The sequence below is a fragment of the Helianthus annuus genome, chromosome 2 (assembly GCF_002127325.2).
Source record: "Helianthus annuus cultivar XRQ/B chromosome 2, HanXRQr2.0-SUNRISE, whole genome shotgun sequence".
Taxonomy (NCBI): domain Eukaryota; kingdom Viridiplantae; phylum Streptophyta; class Magnoliopsida; order Asterales; family Asteraceae; genus Helianthus; species Helianthus annuus.
The window spans coordinates 153213267-153236347 of NC_035434.2; the positions used below are offsets into that span (position 1 = coordinate 153213267).

Sequence of the window (23081 nt, forward strand, 5' to 3'; positions counted from 1 at the left end):
TAGAAGTCCAAAATAAGGAATCTAAGACTAGGATATTTTTCCACGTTAACATATAACGTTCAACTATAGGTTGGTTAATATTATGGTTTGGTTTTTGGGACACTTGATATATATGAATTATTACTTATATAGTCAAGCATTTGAGGTAGGGTGGTCCACAAACCTCAAGAGTTTCACCATTGCACAAAATTACCAACATACTTGAGGATTCGGATGGTAATGAGTACAAGGAAAGAAATGCTTAATTAAACTAACTATTCTGCTAGGTAATCAAGGGAGGGATGGTGAAAGTTTAGTTGTAGAACGAAGGACCTCAACATCACCATTTGTACCTTAACACAAGTCTTCCAACATTGCTTGTTTAGAGACTTGGTTTAGTCTCACTCACATAGATAGTTGTGGGTTACTTAGAGACTTAGAACATATGAAACGAAGGCATATGAACCTCAAAGTTTCTGGAAGTTAACCTTAAGGCAAGTCCTTCAACATGGAAGCTTGTTGGTGACTCAGTTTGGTATGAAGAGCTTCCAATAACAAAGTACAGAAAACTTGTTTATAAAGTTTGAGAAAAATCCTAACTTCATCTAAAAATGGTGGTTTACCATCCTCATTTACCTTGGTTAACAACTGGTAATACTCCTAGAGGTGTTCCAAGTATGGGGAAGAAGAAAACAAGTAGGAAAAGTGCAATAAGGAAGCCAAAACTCACTGTTTGAGTCTTTGATTTTTCTACACTAAGTGGATTAAATGGAAGATTTGAGAGTCTTTGAGAGAGATTTTGGAGTGGTGAAAGTGTTTAGAAGGTGTTAGAGGTTGGTATTTATAAATAGAATTAGTGTTTGAGGTATTAAATGAGTTGGTTAGGGGCATTCAAGGAGTTAGTTGGGAGTTAGAAGGAGTTGGTTGAGGCATTAAAGGAGTTGGTTGGGGGTTAGAAGGAGTTTGTTGGGGCATTAAAGAAGTTGTTTGTTAGGCTATGCGGTATGGTGATGGTCCTCCCTTGGAGGATGATCCGCCACGTAGAATGGGTGTGAGGATGGGGCAAAGGGGATGAAACTAAGGAAATCGGGGGATGAACCTAATATATATATATATATATATATATATAAAAGTGTTATGTATAGGTGTGTGAGAGAGGGGGAGGACCGTCCTAAACGGCCTGATGGAGACGGGGAGGACGCGCAGCTGGGGGGAGAAATGGGAGGAGGTTCGGCGCCGCACCGAGACCGGGGGGGGGGGGGGACGGACCCCATACCGGAGAGCCTTATTATAGGCTAAAAACTCATTGTTTTGCATGTTTTATGGTATTTAAGCATATGCAAGCATGTAAACAAAAAAAATACTTACGAAATAACATTCCAACAAAAATAGAATTTGATGTGTGGTTCGGTTTTGAATTAAATTACGTATTCATGCATGTTTATGCATTACGCAAGAATTAATTAGGCAAAAATAATATAAAAGATAATTTCCGTTATGATCAAGTCTCGAATTTACAAGAAATTGAAGAAAGTGTATGAATTATATTAAAATGGAAAATAACAAAATATACGGAACATTACAATTTTAAAGAAGAGAAAATGGCAAGATACAAGCAGAGTTTTCTTTTAGAATTCGAGAGCCTCGTGCGACCAGAAAAATGGATACTAAAATATAAACTTATACACATAAAAACAATAATACGACTGATAATTACAATAAACAAAACAAAGAATTTTTTTTATTTTTTTGCATTTAGAAATTTTAAGTTTTCATTGGGATGTAGGGTTAGTTGGGTTATAATAAATGGGTTTTAACTTTCAATCATATTGGATTGTAAATATTGTTGGGTTTATTATTAGGTTTTAAATATCATATTTTTTTGAACTGCTTTTAAATATTATATGCTTTTATAAGAAAAACTACACAAAATAAATAAAAATTTTTTAAAAGTTTTAGCCCTCTCGGAAAAATGGGGTTATGACCGGTCATCCCCCTTACCTTTGGTATGGACTTGGCTTTGAATATAAGATTAGTATAGTATAGTATAGTATGAATATCTGATATCAATTCAGATATCTTACTAGGCCTTATTTAGACCTTACATGTGCATTCATTAGACCTTTGAACAACTTAGAAGCTCAAAATACGAAAACAAGACAAAACAAAACGTTTCAGCGGATTTGATTTCCGTTGGCCGTCGGCGACGGCTACACACCCCGTCGGCGACGGGCTCTGAAAATGTGCGTCGCCCACAAAAGTCCGTAGACAGGAAAATAGGCCGTCGGCAAGCATAGGGGCGTCGGCGACGGCATCATAGCCCGTCGGCGACGGCCCTCCCTTTGCTGAAACGCTGAAAAACCATTTTGAGATGTTCCGACTATTTCCCGGGTCCGTTTTCAGCTACACGGGTTTCGGGACTTCTTATTTTACCCTCCTTATCACCCATAGCCTACTTGACTCTAAAACTTATACCGTAACACGCTAATACATTCTCATATTAAACAAATATTTAAAATTTTTACCTCATAGGCGATCTCGGAGCGAGCACACTTTTGCGCGAGCCTTCGGTTTGAGTTCAAGCACTATTACTCTTGCCCGAATCTCTCAAACCTAGGCTCTGATACCAACTTGTAAGGACCACTTTTCGTCTTTATAAATTAACTTACAAGGGTAATTAAAAGACTTCAAAATAACAACATTAATACATATTTTTGACAAAAATTGGGCATGACCCGTCCGTAAAACGGATATACCTCTGTTATAAACATAAATAAGACAATTACCATTCTACAATTTGTCCGACAAGACACTACTAAAAACCTAGACATCAAGTGTTAAAATGTATGTCCACAAACAAGTTGTACAAAATAGAAATTTTGACCCAAAACATTAGTGCAACTAGCGGAAGCGCTTGGTATAACATATCATGAACATGTGCTCGCTCCAATTCTCCAAGTCGCCTAAATTGAGGATTTACCTACATTCAACAACAAAACTTTAAAAAGTTAGTCATTATGCTTACAATACCATCATACTAGTTCCATTCGTTTATGTACTTTCATTCCTCTTAAGCATTCGATTACCCAATTAAATGGGTATGGCATATACTCTCATAATGAGATTCAAGCATCCACTTACGACCCGGTAACATCGGGTTAATTGCTTTCAACATAGATCTTTCGTTCTTTCCGTTTGACGGATTGAACTTCATACATTTTGTTATTGCATTCATGACCACCCGTTCTAAACGGATGGTGCCTTATTCTTATTCGACTTGTTCAACTCGAACGGGTCGATTTGCATAGCTTATCATAACCTCCGTTAGCATAACCAAATCCGCAAGGGATTTGGTATCCACTTACTAATCACCATATTCATTATAATAAGAGTTATTCATCATAATTAATAACAAAATTTAAGTAAGGTTTTGTATGCAACGGAACATACCTCGATCCTGTGAGCCTTTCGATTTCTTAGTACTCGAACCTTCTTCCTTCACGCCTATATCAACACATCCATTCGTTCATTTAGTACCCCAAATTTCGTTCCATATTTTTCCAAGTTATACATAATTGTTCTTTCAAGCATTTCATCAAACACTTGGCGGGTTTCGCATTTTCGGGACATTTACCCATCTAACTAAAACATGTTTTTAAGCTAGTTCCTTTAATCATTCAACAACAATCAACCAAGCTTTATCCTATATCAGTTTATCTAGTGTTTATACATCATAGACAAGGTTATTCATCAACAAATCATACATATTACATTACTTGATCATTCTACCCCTAGTAACTTTTGTCAATTGGGTCTTGGCTATTAAACATACAAAATTGCTAGTAATCAGCCATTGTTCTAACCCTATATCATAATCTTAACTTAATTTCATAAATTTCATGACATGCAATCAAGATTTGATCAAAACCCATTTCCTGAAATTTATTAAATCATAAAATTGAACTTACTCTTTCAATGAACAAGTTAAGAGCTTGAAATTTCTTGATTGTGCTTTCAATTTCTTTGGATCTCTACTGATTTCCTTGTGGTATTGGTGAAGCTAGGGTTTTCCCCTGACTTTTATTCGATCGATCAGACCCCCACACACGTACTGTGTGTGGGTTTTCATCTTTTAACATTTTATTATACTTAGTTTTAGGCAATTGCATCTTTAGTCCCTCCATTTCAATCACTTATTTATTTTAAGCACTACCTTCTTATTATTACATTTTAACTTATACCTAATAAATATTTTTGGGGTGTTACATCTGTGGCGGAGGAGACGATGGTTGGGCAAAGATAGAGAGAGATGCCTGATTTTATTTATGGAGAGAGAGAGAGAGAAAAATGATCAAGATGTGATATGTTGAGAGAGAAAGAATCATCTCTGATATTTGTACAGAGATTGAAATGTGTGAGGGGTTAAATTACAAATTTAACCTTGATATAACACATGTGAAGATATTAAGTGGCATCCTCTCATTCATCTAAAACAGTTCTTACGGTTCTTACAACTGGAGGTGGTTTTCATTTTAGCGGTCCCATATATATATATATATATAATATATACACACACATATATATAGGTAAAGTGTAAAATACAATATCCCTTAACGTACATTACATACAATATAGTGAAATCGCATGTTATAAAATAGCATGGATGAAATCGCATGTGTTAATTTTGATGAAATCGCATGTTTGTTTTTTGTAACAATTTCGCATGTGATAATTTTGATGAAATCGCATGTTGGTTTTTTGTAACAATTTCGCATGTGGTAATTTTGATGAAATCGCATGTTAAAAAACCAACATGCGAAATTGTTACAAAAAACCAAATGCGATTTCAATGTGTGATGAATATCTGACGGCTGAGATGATCGCGTACGTAATGTACGATAAGGGCATTTTTACGTTAACCTAACCCTATATATATATATATATATATATATATATATATATATATATATATATATATATATATATATGGTAAGGTTCATGCGAGAACCAATATGAACACAACAAAAAATACCTAAAGAGACCTAACCCCCACCCCACCCCCCACCCCCAAAAAAAACCTAAACACCCCCCCCCACACCCCTCCCAAAAAAAAAAACCTACCCCCCCCCCCCCCAAAAAAAAAAAAAAAAAAAAAAAAAAACCTAAACCCCCCACCCACCCAAGCTAAAATGCTAAAAACTAAACCCTCAAAAACCCTAAAAAAATCTAGAAAAATAAAAAATAAACACAAAAAATAATATCTTTTACATTAAAATTGCTACTTTTAGTAGCCAAAATTTTTTTTTTATAAATTTAAAAAAAAATTGGTAACGAAATCCAGCGATTTTTTATAGAAAATATTAAAAAAATTGTGTGTTTTTCAGCTATTTTTAGGTATTTTTTGTAGTGTTCACATTGGTTCTCGCGGTTGTCGCATTAAAGAGTGGTTGCTAACGGATCCTTCTCCTATATATATGTGTGTGTGTGTGCGCGCGTGCGCGCTTATTTTTAATAAATGTAATTATTATATTAAATTAAACTTGTAGATGTTATATAATTATTTTTTTAGGATAACTATATGGGTTAGGTTTACTAGTGAACAACCCTTTGATAGTGAATACTAGTGAACTAATACTAGCCCTTGATTATCAATACACAAGTGTAAATCAATGGCCATGATTTGATGATGAAAATACACTAGTGTATTTTACGATTTGATGATGTAAATTAGTGGCCAGGATTTGTTCACTCAGTTCACAAATACACTAGCGTTCACTCTAGAACCCAGTGGTGGAATTAGAAGAAAAATTCAGGGGTATCCTAATTTTTTTACCGTTCATTCATAAAACGGAGAATTTTTTTACCATACATTCAGTTGCCAATCCAGGTATTTATTCGTATGGAGTCACAGTTTTAGATGCTTCTATTCCATACAAGCGAACATAAAAGTTTCTGACTTGGTTCGGGTCCTAACATAAGTTTTTGTATTTTCTGATATGTACTAATAATTCATCATGAACTTTAATTTGGTAAATTTATTAAAGTGCTTGAGGTTTTTTATTACTAAATAATCTCAACAATAAAGCATTTTTACATGGTGAAAAATGTTATATGGACATTTACATGTTTAAAAAATAACATGTAACTTATGATAAAATGTTGTTATAAGTAGTAAGCTTCAAATAAAATAAAAAAATTAATATATAAACAATGAATTGATTAAATATATTACATGTAATACTGTAATAAAATAATAATAATAATAATAATCAAAGTTAAATTGTAAGTAAAAAGTAAAATGAAAAAGAATGAACCCACGTAAGTTACTTTCCAAATTTCAAGAAAGAGAAAAATAATTAAATAATAAACAGTTAATTTTTGGTTTTTAAAAAAGCGTCTCCTTCCTCAACGTTTCTTTTAGTGGCATCTTGGTGGTACGATAAGACTTATGATCAATAGGTTATGGGTTCGATTCCCACAAAGGGGGCTTTTACCAGATTTATTGGGTTTACTCCTGAATTGGTGTATAAGCATTATTGTCTAGTGGAGATGGATATGATTGGGTGGTTCCGCTAGTGGCACGATGATACTCTAGTGGTCCGTTAGTGATACAAATTTGTCATTCAAAAATAAAAGCTCTTTTCTTCCAAACATTTCATTTTCTTCTCCAACTCTCTCTTATATTACATTTTTAGAGGTATCTTAACATTTTTCAAAGGTCTCCGAATACATAAAATGGCGAAAAAATAAAAACTTTTACATTTTGGTAACAAAGTTGAGGGGTATTCCGGACAACCCTTGCTAAAACCCCACCCTTACATATATATATAATATCTTTTTAGTCGAGAACGTAAAATTATTTTCATTTGTTGTTATTTTAAATACAAATTTCCATTATTTGTATTTATATATCTCTGTCACTTAAAATCATTTTTATCACTTAAATTAAAGTCGTTTTATTCCTTTATTCATACTTGTATATATTATATGCTGTTAGGGTAAATTTTGGAATTTATTTCCAAAATGGTACATCTTAAGTTGTATATTGGTTATCTTCGTAACATGTGAGTATTCATAGCCCCTTTTCATTTAATTTGTTTTTAATGTGTATCATGTATACATATTCAATCATAAATCATTTTATACAATAATGCAACGTTATTCATGTCTATGTGTTAATTGTGCTATGTGTTAAACATTATTCATTGTGGGTCATTCATATATTCATTCATGCTTTAATCATTAACAACACTAAGCCTAAGGAAGTAGATAATAGCGCTATTAATTTAACCACCCGCCCAAATTGGTATTTGGGTATCGAAAACGAATTCATTCATTCGTTGTGATTCGAGTCGTGTAGGTTTCATCAAATGCAAATCTGTTTATTAATATATGCTTAAATTATATCGTGGATTTATGATTCGCTATTTTATTCATAATATTTGTATCAAAACCTATGTCTACTCACCAACTTGTTAGTTTTTTTTTTTTTTTTTTTTTTTGAACAACAAAGATTACATAAACACTCCTCCTAAATTACATTAATACTACCCCATGCCAGGATTTGAATCCTGGTCTCTCCCCAAGAGGCACAAAACCTCTACCACCCCACCAAAATGGTGATGGCCCACCAACTTGTAAGTTGACTCTTTATTTTATACATGATAAAGGTGAAGCAGTTTAAGATGATTTCAAGCTTGATGAAACTCTTAGGATGCATGAGACTTAGTTTAAAATAATAAAATGTATTCGTATGTATGATTATTTTGTTAAGACTATTTGTTTCATGTAATGAATCTTAAATTTAGTATCATTAAATATTTCATTTTAGTGCCATGACGTAATCCTCCGCGGATTGGGGTGTTACACATCAGAACCCCTTACACATTCAACCCCAATCCGAATCAGCCCAAACCCATACTCACACCGAAGCCCAAACTCACACCACTCACTATACTGAGACCCAATTTGAACCACCTCCTACTAACACAACCCAAACCCACACCGAAACCCAAACTCACACCAGTCCCTTTACCGAGACCTAGTCAGGCACACCTCCCAATATTGAAGCCCATAGCACTCAAACCGACCCCATTCTCAAAAATCCTCCAATTGTGGAACCCACTCCCGTTGTTCTATCCCATGATACCTCGTTCCAATGCCGAAATTTTTAAAACAAAACACCGGATGGATCTTGCTTATACTTTGCATGGTCTTCACTTAGGGGGTGTTTGTTTTTTGTGAAAAGCACTTCATGACCTCTCATGTCTGTCCCATGCAGACCACACGCATACATTTGAATCTACAGTGTGTTTGTTCTCTCGAAGTGATTTCATTAAAAAATATCTTCTAGACCTCTTCTTGGGGCAAATGTGGACTCCCCTCTTCAAGGCTCTTCTCATCTCCTCTCCTCTCCTCTGCACTTTCAAAACACAAGTTCTCAAACCTTAGCATCTTCATCCTCCCAGCCGACCCCTCCACTTCTCCGCCACCACCACATCTCCGTCACCTCCCCCACCTCCGACCAGCCGACACCTTTGAAAGATAGTTGATTCCACAATGTCAAATATTCAACATCTTCATCAAGATTTCACACCCCACAGAAACTAGGGGAAAATTAGCAGTTTTGATCATGGGCAGTATTTGCAGTTCTACAACTAACGTAGCCCCTAGCACAACTGGCAATCTCAGTTCAAGTATCATACTTAAATTCTTACATGTTTTTCATATTTTTTTGAGAATTATTTGTGGGTTTTGTGGTTTCTGTTAATTAATGTTAGAATGGCATCTCAGTTCAGTTATAAAACTAAAATTCTTAATAGTTTTTTCATATTTTTTTGGGAATTATTTATGGGTATTGTGATATCTGTTAATTAATGTTAGGATTCATCTCAATTTTGTTCATTGATCATTAAAGGTTTGATCTTTTTCTCCGTAGTAACACTTTAAGATCATATCTTTAGTATCAAGTATATACACCCAATTTGATATTTTTTAATAGGCGAATTGGAAATAAATAATCTCACCTAACTCAATTTGGCCGATAATAATCCCAAGTCAGTTATTGGTCGATAATAATCCAAACTGATCAATTTTTTTGTAAAATAGTTCGCCGTTAAAATAGCTTAACGGAGTTAAGTTTTTTTCCGAATTACAAACCGAAGTTTTAAGGATTTTGATCAGAATGAGGATATGAGTCGACTGATATAAAGCTTACCGCGAAACTGTGCTCGAAATAGCTTGATTTTTGTTAATTGAAAGTTTAAACATCCGAATTAAAGCACCGTTTTCGTGAGTTGGGGCAGTATTTCGAGATAAGTTTACATCATTTATAAGCTGGAGAAAAATTTCTCCAACCAAAACTTCACCTCAGCTCTCACTCACAACTCCTATTTGTAGACAAACATCTCCGTGCGAATGGATTAGCTTCCTTTTGTGCGAGTGGACTAGTTCTCTTCATACAAAGGAAATGGTTATAAGAGAGAACACAGGCCACGAGTGGATATATTTATAATTTAATAACTGTGAATAAAGTGGTAACGTGTTGAACACTGAACTTAACAAAGTTTGACTTGCAACTTGTCTACACTAGTGGACAAAGGCGGCTTAGCTTAGCCACCGGCTAGGCTGTTACTCTCAAATTATCAGTAGTCTTAAATTTACTTTAATAATGATAGGTTGGTTATATTTTAAAGACAAATTAAGTTACTATAAAAAATTGAATCTTGGGCCATTATGCATCTAACTTAGATACGAAGCTTAGTAAAACGACGTCATTTGAGTTAATATCAATTAAATCCCTTTTTTTTTTTTTGAACGGCAAATTTGGATATGCTGTCACCAGCGGAACTACCCGATCATATCCATCTCCAATAGGCATAATGCCTATACACCAATTCAGGAGGAAACCCAATAAATATGGTCCAAAGTCTTATCTCACCCCTAAAATACCACTAGGCTATAAAGCCATGGGTTAAATCCCTTTGTTCTACTATCTATATTCTTATCAATCTCTAACTCTACGATTATGCACCTATGTATTAAGATAATAAATAGACAATAAAGGAAACATTAGTTACACTTATCCACCTATGGAATAAAACGTTTTTTTTTTCTTTTTTATATAAAAGTTTTTAGATTTTCTAGGTTAAGTCATAACGTGCTACATATTGTATGGTTTAAACTTTTAATTTTTTTTTATTGTAACACATACATCTTAGCCATTAAAATATCCCCATGGACTAAAACAATAATCAGGGAGAAGATGCATCATTCACATTCATGAATCCATGTTTAAAAGTTAAAAACAATATAATTAACCATTATGTAAAATTATACAAACTCTACCTAACACATGTGATTGTAACATATTTTATAATAGTTTTATCAATTTCAATCTAGATCTTTTATTATTATAATAATAAATATGCGGTTTGGTTTAGCACAAAACGTAGATAATAACATTCTTCACACTATCAAATTAAGTTGTTATTGTTGGTATAAGAATCAAGGGTAAGGATATACTAAAAAGATTATTTTAGTATGAAGATTAGAAAATAATTTTATCCATTAGATTTAAAATAAGCAAATAAGATTAAATGAGTGAAATTGAACAAATAAAAAGACGTCGTGGTGTTAGTTTAGGGGTATTTTAGTCCATCCATTTCATATAGTTTCTCTCTCCTCCAATTCTCTTCGTTTTTAAAATATTAATATTTTTTTCATAAAATTGGCTATTTTGTAGACTCATTGTAGTTTTGTTGATTTTAGTCCCAACAAAATAGCTAAGAGCATTCACATCCATTCCATCAAAGTTTGTGTGAGGGATTTTTATAATATAAAGAGTATAAAAAGTGGTTGTGATTTGTGAATGGACGAAAATAGCTAAGAGCATTCACATCCATTTCATCAAAGTTTGTGTGAGGAGTTTTTATAATATAAAGAGTATAAAAAGTGGTTGTGATTTGTGAATGGAGGAGAGAGAAAATGTTACTATTCATCTGTATATTTGGGGGGACACTGTTCATCCCCTATAAATTTTTAATATATTTTGAAAATGATTGTGAGTAAATAAAAGAGAAAAGATAATGATAAAGGTATAAAAGAATATTATTTAATTGAAAAAGAGAGAGAAATGTAGTGCTTTTTAGTGTAATTTAAGGTGAAAATATGGTGGAATGGATGTGAATGCTTTACGAGTGTTCACATGCATCTCACCAAATGTTGTGAGTGAAGTTTTTATAATATAAAGAGTATAAAAAGTAGTTGTAAGTGGATAAGAGAGAAAATGTTACTGTTCATCTGTATATATGAGGGACACTGTTCACCTCCTGTAATTTTTTAAGGTGAAGGGAGTGGTTAGCTAATGGAATAGGTAAACTCCTAATTCACCCAATCACATAGCGCCGTGTCAATTGTTTACCTAATGCTAAAAAACGTTGGCGGTGGTTTACCTAACAGGGTTTAGGTAAACTATTTAAAAAATGAAAAATGTGTGATTGGTTGAGAATAAATGGACCCCACCACACACCCTCTCTCTCCCTCTTTCCCTCCCTTCACTGAGTCGGTGAAGGCTCACCGATCCCCCCCCCCATTTCGGTAAAGTTTGTTTGGTAAACAGGTTGGCAGTGGAGGGTGGTCGGTACCGAGTGGGTTTACCGCCCCCACTCTGTTCACACTTAATATATTTTGAAAGTGGTTGTGAGTAGAGGAAAGAGAAAAGGTAATGATATAGGTATAAAAAATATTGAGTAAACTGCAATTTTACCCCCTGGGGTTTAGGCCAATTGGCACTCTGACCCCCTCTAACGAAACAATTGCAATTTTACCCCCCAACGTAGGTGTTATGTCGCACATTTATCCCCCGGCGTCAATTATGTTAACAGATCTGTTAACTTTAATGTGAAATGACTATCTTACCCTTTAATGTTACCCCCCAACGTTCTTGTTATGTCGCATAATTACCCCCCACTGGTAAATTACTAAATTATCTTTTCTTATTACCCCCTATACTTTGTGTTAAGAAACAATATTACCCCCTGCAACTTCCAAAACCCTTCCCGCCAAAAAAGTTTGACCACCCAAAGTCAACTACACATGGAAATTCACAAGCAGGGGCGGCCCTGGGGGTGAGCGGGGAGGACCACCGGCCAGGGTCCATGATTCCGAGGGGCACGTTTTTTTTTTAATTTTGATATATAAATATATTATAATTTTTTTAATTAGTATACCCATACAAACAACAAGATAGGCCCATTTACAAAACAATTCTTAAAGTTTAGAAGTTAGCCCATTAGATTTAGTTAGCCCAATACCCATATGACTAGAAAAAATAATTCGAATACTATAATTTTGTCAACGGTTGTATAAAAAAACTAGTTTACATTATATATTTCGTTTAAGGCCTAAGGGCACATTTTTTTGAACTCGAACAGGGTACATGAAATCTCAAGGCCGACCCTATTCACAGGAAATCTGATTTAAACTTAATAAACACTTGTATACTCAAAATCAGAAACCTATAAGCATTACAATGTATTATAAACATTATAAACACTTGTATTCAAACTTGTATCCAAACCTGTACATGTAATAACCACCTATAACTACTAACTTCCAAGTATTCAAACATGTTCATGTATAACCACCTATAACCACCTATACCTGAATCAGAAACCTATAAGCATTATCAACACTTGTATTCAAACTTGTTCATGTATTACCAACCTATAACTACCAAATATCATTTGTTATACCTGGCTGCAACATTCAGAACATGTTTAGCTGATTAAATACTTCACAAAATCAATGTTATACCTGGCTGCAACATTCAGAACATGTTTGGCTGATTACACATACCTGCTGATCAAGCATACCAGCTAACTCACAATCAAGCATACCTGTTCTATGTTTCCATGTATCCAGTTTCCCTGTATGGTCAAAATAAGTTTAAACACCTATCAGTCCCCATGTTTGGCTGATTACAATTATACCCCTCAACTAATTCCTTTATGCTAACAATCACTTTCATACCTGTTGATCATTTATAACCACCTATCAGTCCCTTCTCTTATGACTATTACAATCTGTCCAAAAAGGCATATATTAATGTTTGGCAAAGCACATACACTCAAGCATATATTAATGTTTGGCAAAGCACATACCTGTAAACAGCTTGCAACAATCATCTACCATAAACTGCTTAGTGGAGGTTCAAACATTAGCTGTAAACATACTTGGTGCAAAGCACATACACTCAAACACATACCTGCTGCACTTAACTGTAAACATACCTGCTGCACTCAAACACATACCTGCTGCACTTAACTGAGTGCAATTTGATTAATCTGCTGTTGTTATACACTTAACACATACACTGTAAACATACTAGGCATATTTGATCAATCTGTTTCTGTAAAAAATAACTAGGCACATTATAACAGTATTGACACATTATAACTAGGCATATTTGATCAAATGCACAATATAACTAGGCACATTATAACAGTTATGCAAATGCCCATTATAACTAGATCAGTATCAAAACATTAATATATACAATTAGATCAGTATCAAAACATTAATATATACAATTAGCATACATATTAAACCAAAAGATCCTAATATATTAGAGTTCGGCTACACAACCATTTCCTGCTAAGGGGGAAACTGGAAGTGCAGGAAAGGGCGGCCTCGCATTTTGACAACCAAGGAAACCACAATCTATCCTAGTGAAACACGAATCCTAATGTCCACTGCAAACACAGAAAGATCCATGTTCAATAACTCCTGTTTTTAACCTGACATTATTTGTTCGGTAACCTGACATTACTTGTTCATTAACCACAATCACAATACTTGTTCGATTTTACCTGACAAGTGCGAGAACAGGGAGGATCGCCGTTAGACAGGTGGATCGACGTTGGACAGGGGCATCGCCGGTGGTGTGGTCGCCGTTAATGGCTCTGCTGGTGGAGGTGGAAGCATTGTGTCCTCTGATTCGCTCATTCTCCGGTGGACAAGCTTAGGAAGGACCGCCAGTGGGTGTGGTCGCCGTTGATAAGGAAGAAGGAGTGGGGGGAGTGTGGTCGATAAGCTTAGGGGGTAAGATTGTAGTTGGAAGTAATAGTACAGGGGTAATAGTATTATATAAGGTAATATTAAGGTAAATTTACATTTCTGCCCTTTGACCCCTTTGACCGTTTAAAGATAACCAGGGAATTTGACACCGGGGGTAAATGTGCGACATAACACCAACGTTGGGGGGTAAAATTGCAATTATTTCGTTAGAGGGGGTTAGAGTGCCAATTGGCCTAAACCACATGGGGTAAAATTGCAGTTTACTCAAAAATATGATTTAATTGAAAATGGGAGAGAAAATATAGTGTTTTTTTAGTGTAATTTAGAGTGAAAATATGGTGAAATGGACGTCAATGCTCTGACACCTCTGCGGATGCCACTTACTAGTTTATCTCTGATTAGTTCATTTTGGATTGTCTACTTTTCTCAACATATATAAACTTTTCTCAACATATATAAGGCCTACTTTATTAATTTTGGTTACCAACATGCCTATTTTGATAATTTTCTCATCAAGATGCTTTATCCTAGAAATTTGATGTCTTATAAAATTACATCTTGAATTTGTTTTTTTTTTTTTGGAAGGCGAATGTCATTAATAAACACAACCCGCCGACAATCTCTAAGATCGAGAACATCGAAACGCGGAAAAGATTACATCACGAAAAGTCAAAATTACACCAATTTCTCCAATCTATCGAACCCTCCTTATGTCTACTCTTAAACCAGAGATACGCCAAGGACTTCACATCCGAAACGATACGGGCGACATTAGAATCCACTCCGTTGAATATCTTTTCATTCCTAGCCTTCCAAATTTGCCAACAAGCAATTATAATGATACCGTACATGATTTCCTTCTTCTTCGTTGTGTATGGCAATTCGTCGGTAACGTGTAGCACATCAGAAAACGAAAAAACGAAAAACCGAGGGATCTTGCACCAAGACCCGATAGCATCCCAAACACCACAAGCAACCATACAACCCGAGAACATATGATCCACCGTCTCGTCTATATCGCTACAGAAACCGCACAAACCATCACCAACATTTATATTACGATGCCGAAGAGCTACCTTGGTAGGAATCCTATCCAAGCTAGCTCTCCACATGAATATGTTGCATTTTCTCGGCACCCACGTACACCATTTATATACCATATTGTTACCGGATTGATTGCTCCCTTTCATCCATTTCCGAGCTTCTTTTACCGGATAACCTTCACCTGGATCTTGAGTCCATGCCCAACAATCTTCCCGGTCACTAAGGAGAACACTCGAGAGGTCACGATGACATTGAATAAGCTCCTCTATTTCCAGCTCACTACTCGGATATTGCTTCCAATTCCAGCTTATAGCAACAGAATCATTACGCTCGGAGAGACGGTCGACCACACTACAGCGCTTGTTACCATCCAATCGGAACAATCTAGGAAATTTAAATTGTAACGGTTCCGTGGTGAGCCAGGGATCGATCCAGAACTTGAGTTTCAAGCCGTCGCCCACCACCCCTTTTTTCAAATTTACAAACCCATTACCATCAACTTTAAGGGTGTATCCAGCTTTGACCAACCTGTACCATGCTCCGGCAAAGCGATTATTACATTGGATAGTCTCCCATCTTCTACTTGAACCGTGTATAGCATCCACCACCTTTCTCCACAACGCTCTGTCTTCTATACGATATCTCCATAGCCACTTTAGCAACAACGCATAGTTATTATCCTCCAACTTGGCTTAACCCAACCCTCCGTCTTTAATACTCATCGTCACTCTATCCCAAGCAACCCAGTGTATTTTATTTTTTTCGTCACATCCGCCCCATAGAAATCTTTTAATAATAATCTCCAACTTGTTGATGACCGTAACCGGAGCCTTGTACAACGAGAAATAATACGTCGGTAAACTCTACAAAACCGCCTTGATAAAGGTCACCCTACCCGCCATCGAAACCATACTAGCCTTCCACGAAGATAGGCGCTTTTTGAAAATGTCAACAATCGAGTCCCAGTTTGATATTCGGTTCATGTTTGCACCAACAATAATACCCAAGTATTTGAAAGGGAAGGCCCCCGGTTTACAACCCATCCCAATAGCGCCGATATCAATGTCCTCCATACTCTTTCCTATACCAAACAAATTCGATTTGTGCAAGTTTATTCGAAGGCCCGAGCACATGTGGAAAATACGAAGTATTCTCTTCAAAGCATTTAAGTTACTCTGAGTCCATTCGCCCATAACTAAAGCATCATCGGCATATAGGAGGTGTGAAATAGTATGGCCATCTTTATTCAATCGCACACCTTGGAACATACCTTTGTCACACGCCATCCTTATCAACGACGACAAGCCCTCCATAACGATCAAGAATAAGAACGGGGATATAGGATCGCCTTGTCTAATACCTTTTTCGCAATTGAATTCAAAGGTAGGCGATCCATTCACAAGAACCGAAGAACGAGCTGAACAAAGAACGCCTTCTATCCAATTACACCATCTATTCGGAAAGTTCATTTGCTTCATAATGGATAACAAGAACCCCCAATTAATGTTATCGTAGGCTTTCTCGAAATCAATTTTGAAGAAAAATAATTCTTTCCCCGTATTTTTTGCCCAAGCGTAAACCTCATTAATAATAAGCGGACCGTCAAGAATAAATCTCCTAGAAAGGAAAGCCGATTGCGTCTCGTGAATAATATTTCTCATCACCTTTTTTAGTCGATTAGCAAGGACTTTAGAAATCACTTTACTAATCACACCAATCAAGGTAATAGCGCGGTTGTCACACCCCAACCAATGGCGGAAACATCGGGATGAGACGAAGTGTGAAGATTGCTAGAGACATCATAACGCTATTTGTGACAATATTTAGAAATTCCAAATTTCATTTCATTTCATAACTTCAAATAGTCGACATTACAAGAAATTCAAATACAACAAGTTTAACATAACAACATGATAACATAACAAAATTTGATACAACATATTAAACCCTAACGTCTATATGTGTATCTAGGCATCAACGCTACTTCTTTTCTTAGCATCGTCCTCATCAACCTGTAACATGTTTAAAATAATTCAATGCAAAAGCAAAGGCGAGTATACAAGTTTGGTACATACATAGCATAAGATAAAAGTGTGAACAATTCCTCATAGCAAGCATGCGATTCAAGATAAACATTAAATATGGCATGTGTCTAACATATCAAACCAAGAAAACGCAACTTGCTCATGACATAACCAAAGTTTCAGTAGAGGCGGGTCGTTAATCCTATAGCGCTACATATGTCAAGGTTTGGCTCGTACGAAGTTAATGATAAGTTCAACACATAAGAATCACCCAAATCTAGAGTATCAAGCCATCACATATACAAGCATGTTATAGGAATGTTCATGTGTTTAGACAAAGTTTATGTGTAAGTTTCAATAGGTAAACATGTTACACCCCAAAAGTGGTAAAAGTAAAAAGGGGAAAAGTACGAGTATACTCACAAAGTTTGCATATGTTTTCCGATTATCCAATTGTTGACGAGTAGAGATTTAGAGTCCGAATGTATAAGGGTTAAAGTTCAAGTATGTTTAGAGTCGAGATTCGGTGTTTAAAACAACATAAAAATAAGATATGAGAATAACATGGAAAATAATCATTTAGTACATATGATGCTTGTTCTTGACACTAGGAAACTCGAAGGAGTTTAGATGTTTTCATGGAACAAGGTTCCATTAGAATCGTGACAAGTTATCATAGTCTAGGATGATGTAATCTAGTACCCCGACATATGAACACTAGTTCATCATCAAAGATTCGATTATTCGAATAATATATTTAGGTTATATAATATATGTCCAATAGTTCAAGCATGAGGTAGAAGATTAAAATCTTCATTTTGGTACCTCTAAATGTCATAGAAGTCATGTAGGAGGTAGGAAGATCAAGTCTTCCATTTAGGCACCTCTATGTGTTCACCACTACTCTTGATGTAAAAAAAACAACCAAGGAGGGTCATGAACATACAATAAAGAATAAGAAATATACACACTAACTAAGAGAAATCATCAAATCATGTGAGGATTGTATGTTTGGACAACCCAAGTTGTTCCATAATCACTCATGTATCAAAGACAAAGTTTGACATGACTTGTGGGTTAAAAACCCTAAACAAAACACCAAGTTTATGAGGTTTAATCCTCTGATTTTAAATGTCTCAACCTTGTTTTTAAGCTTAACCAACCATGGGATAAGTTGTAAGCATTAGGACATAGGTATGAGATGTGTTAGACACAAGTTGCATAGGTTTAAACAAGTTTTTGATGAACATAAAAAACAAACAGAAAGTTTATGGACTATTTCGGGGCATTTCCAGGTCTGATTTCTCCAAGGAGAAGTCTAGGAATCGAACCCCATGATTATACAAGCAAGTAGGAAAAAGAATCGAGTGAATCGGATAAGAATTGAGTGAGTTATGCTCATTTTCGTGAAGGGGTGTCAATCTACTCGAACCCTTGCTTTCAGCTACGGTTTGGTGGATGTTTTGTGAGTTTTTAGGGTTGCAAAAGTGGTAGGGAGGCTGGTTATAAGTGGTATTTATAGGGGGAAGGATTAGGGTTTCAATGGGTTGGGCTTTGGAAGTGTTTAGAAGGGGTTACACCTTGAAACTAGCCCACAAAACCCAACTATATGGGGCTGAATTTTGCTGAATTGGGCTGCCATATTTCTTTATTTTTTTTATTTTTTTTAAAACATTATAATGAGTAATTTTGTTAATTAAGTTGTGTAATAATATGCAACAATGTTTCCCCTAACTTGTAACAAGGTGAAATATGAAATAAAACATGATTTAACTAGGTAAAAAGTGTAATGTACAAGTTTTATTTACGAAGCAAGTTCCGTATTTTACAACGATTACAATGAAAGAATGGTTATAAGAACACAAGATTTCCAAAGTTAGAATTTCACGTAAGGTTTCTAAATGTAGGAAGTTTGAAAACGCAGGGCGTTACAGTCTCCCCTCCTTTAGGAAATTTCGTCCCGAAATTTATTCAAGAGGAAGGCTTGAAAGAGTTTTTGGCATAAAGGTGATCATTAAGAATTGAAACTTGGGAAGTTTGAAAGTTTTGAAAAGTACCAAATTTTGGAGAACGTCAAGGTAGATTTGCAAGGGGAAGTTTTTTAAGGATAGTATAAAAAAATCATACTTTCGTAAAACATGTTTATTGAGAGGAACGAAAAGGTTTGTTACTTTAAATAAAGCAATAGAGGTATACTAAGTATAGTTTCACAAGAATCAAGAATAGGGAGGCTATTTTATAGGTAACGAGGTAAGTTAGGACTCAAATGTTTAAACAAGCTGGATTGCGAACGAGTTTTGTATAAAATAATACGAGTATAGAATGAACGAATGACTCTTAAAGAGTACAAGTATGTGAATAGCATAAGTGTTGGATAGATGAACGTAGTGTGTTAAGGATGAAGTCTCGTCATGAATAATCGGATATAATGCGTTTGTGAGTTGCGTGAAGTTGTATTAGGTCCAAAAGGTCTGCAACACACTGAATTTCTCATGGCACGTTTTACGAAAGTTTGGTAACATGGTGAAAACACTTATATATAGGAAGTACCAGCGGCGTATCCACCATGTTTTAACCACATTACGTCCGTTTCGTTACTTGGGGTCATGTTACGTTCCGTGTCTTACCATACACAGTAGTACACTCTATGGTTCTCATACGCCTATCACTATAATCCCGTGTGCACCCGCGATTATACTGATTGTCGCATGATCCACATAGCTTGTACTAGTTATGTATGAATCAAGGTATACATGAATTTGAAAATAAGAATGTGTACGTAGAAGAATGTCGTATGTAAGCATGTTTATGTTTAAGCATGTATGGGACCCACGTAAGCGAATCCCTCGGATTACGCTCGCGTATAGGTACGAATGTACGAATCATGAGTAAGGATGAAAGTATGAGCATAAGTTTAAGTATGAATACGCGTGTATGTATGAGCATAAACATAAAACGTGTAAGTAGTATGTGTACAAGCAGAAGCGTAAAAACGTATAAGTAGTATGTGTATGAGTACAAGCATAAAACGTATGAACATAGGTGTAGGTATGAAAAATAAATATTGCGTATATGGTGTACGTTGAGACATTGTAGAGAAAAAAAAAGGTTAAGTATGTAGATACGAACGATATAAATGATGTTATCGCGAGATATCGACTAAAATGTGTATGATGATGTGCATGTATAGTTGTTTAAACAAAACGTTGACTTTGTCGAATCAAAATTAGATTGAGCTTGGTTTGAAAGGTAGAATATAGTTTGTATATGTAAAGGAACATAAAGTACTCATTGGTCATGCTTAACGTATTTTGTAATAATTGAAATGCTACTTTTGTTTAAAAAAAAGGAGTTCACGTATGTTGAAAATTGTCGGTCCGCATGAAGTCTTCTAGCCCACGTGTTTTGAAATTTGGATGACGAGTTAAGCGTTGTAGAGAAGGTTTTTTTTTTTTTTTTTTTTTTTTAAATAACGGGTTTGTTTCATTTGCATCAAAACATGAAAATTTTGGACTTTGAAAGTTCTTGTGAAAACGTCGACCCTTAGAAAAGAAATTTAGTAAAAGAACTTAGTGATTGTTTAAAAATAATTTTAACAAAGGATTTATTGATGTTGGAAAGAGTATTTGGTAAACGGTCATATAACATCTATGAGGTCTTATAAGTAATTGAGAAAGGTTAGTTTGATTTCGATTAAGAGTGGAAGTCTCTAGTATGATGATATAATGTGAACGTGTTTCAGTTAATAAATCAGATGTGAAGTTCATGGGCAAGAGATTCATTAGACCGATTAAATTGATAGGTAGCATTTCGTAAGGTTTGGAAATTCGTGTAGTAAAACGGTAAAGACATGATTAAGAATCTCGTGTATATGATTTGAGTGAAAATGGATGGTAGAATAAGAAGTACGTTTGATAAACAATGTATTTTGAAATCGGTATAAGTAGGTATTTTGAATAATGATAAATGATTTAGGTATAAAACATGATCGGGTTTGCATAATAAAATATTTTGAAAGATAAGTTTTGGGTAACGGTCACCTAAGTAAGGGAATCACCCCTAACTCGTTGGTGAAGTCGTTTTAAGGGAAGAGGGGTGGAGTCAATCGTCAAGGTAAGGAAGTCACTCCAATCTCGATGATACATCTCCACTAGTTGTTACAAGGAATATGAATTTAAATTATATGAAAATCATGCGTATATAAGTGTATCGAAAAGGTTCGATATGTTGTGCGTGTGAAAAGAGAAATCAAAGGTAAACTCGAGGTTGAAAGATTGCATCGTATAAAATGAACAATAGAAACACATGTTTGACCAAAGTTTGGAGTGTTCCAAAACGGAACTTTGACTAACCAAAGTGGTCGAAAAGTCTTTTGAATTTGAGGAGCATGTTTTGGCCTAATAGGTAAAATACTCTCGCCGACAAGTCGGTTAACGGTATTTACCCTTCCGGTTACTACATGTCCCAAATCAATCGAAATTTCGAGACTTGGCGGGATTTATGAAAAAAAATGCCAAGGAGTGGAACTAGTCGACAAGGTGCGGGTTTCACCCCTAACTTGACGATTTCGTATCCTAAGTGTGGTTGGTACTCGTCGGGTCAAAATTTAATTTCGACGTGTTGACGAGGGTCCACTAGAACTTGAAATTTGAGATTTACCATTAAGATGTGGATTTCACTCCTAGCTTAATCGCGATATCTCGTGTAAAAAAAAAGAATAGATAGATTGAGAGTCGTTCACCAAATTGTGGGTTTCACGCCTATTTTGGTGAATTCGTCTCATTTGTACAATATGAGTGTTGTCGGATTTAGAATAATCGAGTAAAATGCATGAGGGAAGTGTATGTCGAAGGAGATACACAAACAAGTATAAACACATAAGAAAGCATATCAAGGATGATACTTAAATAATGAAATAAAACAAGTATTAACACATAGAGAAATATGTCAAGAATAACACATAAAGAATCGAACAACGAAACAAGTGTTAACACATAATAAAACAAGCATTAATGCGTAAGAATAACATGTCGAATATTACACATGAGTAACATACATGTTTAAAAGAGCATAAATAAGTAACAAATAAAGTATCATGTAGTAGTCCAAGCAAAGCATACGAATAAGGTTCTAAAACTATAGACTAGGCTAAAGCATTCCTACTTTTCCTAATTCCCTATAGTTATGGCTCTGATACCAATCTGTCACACCCCAACCAATGGCGGAAACATCGGGATGAGACGAAGTGTGAAGATTGCTAGAGACATCATAACGCTATTTGTGACAATATTTAGAAATTCCAAATTTCATTTCATTTCATAACTTCAAATAGTCGACATTACAAGAAATTCAAATACAACAAGTTTAACATAACAACATGATAACATAACAAAATTTGATACAACATATTAAACCCTAACGTCTATATGTGTATCTAGGCATCAACGCTACTTCTTTTCTTAGCATCGTCCTCATCAACCTGTAACATGTTTAAAATAATTCAATGCAAAAGCAAAGGCGAGTATACAAGTTTGGTACATACATAGCATAAGATAAAAGTGTGAACAATTCCTCATAGCAAGCATGCGATTCAAGATAAACATTAAATATGGCATGTGTCTAACATATCAAACCAAGAAAACGCAACTTGCTCATGACATAACCAAAGTTTCAGTAGAGGCGGGTCGTTAATCCTATAGCGCTACATATGTCAAGGTTTGGCTCGTACGAAGTTAATGATAAGTTCAACACATAAGAATCACCCAAATCTAGAGTATCAAGCCATCACATATACAAGCATGTTATAGGAATGTTCATGTGTTTAGACAAAGTTTATGTGTAAGTTTCAATAGGTAAACATGTTACACCCCAAAAGTGGTAAAAGTAAAAAGGGGAAAAGTACGAGTATACTCACAAAGTTTGCATATGTTTTCCGATTATCCAATTGTTGACGAG

General features: G+C 35.2%; 1 protein-coding gene and 1 long non-coding RNA gene across 2 annotated transcripts; both read right to left on the reverse strand.

The window, feature by feature from the left end:
* Positions 1-2719: 2719 nt before the first annotated feature.
* Positions 2720-4074, reverse strand: LOC110906980. Its single transcript, XR_002573910.2, has 3 exons — positions 3948-4074; positions 3430-3483; positions 2720-2959 (listed from the first exon to the last, which is right to left on the reverse strand). It is a non-coding gene; the product is annotated as an uncharacterized LOC110906980 (long non-coding RNA).
* Positions 4075-15965: 11891 nt separating this feature from the next.
* On the reverse strand, positions 15966-16580 carry LOC110898596 (uncharacterized mitochondrial protein AtMg01250-like). Its single transcript, XM_022145400.1, has one exon. It carries the CDS (start codon positions 16578-16580, stop codon positions 15966-15968), a length of 615 nt encoding a protein of 204 aa, XP_022001092.1.
* Between the last annotated feature and the right edge of the window lie 6501 nt (positions 16581-23081).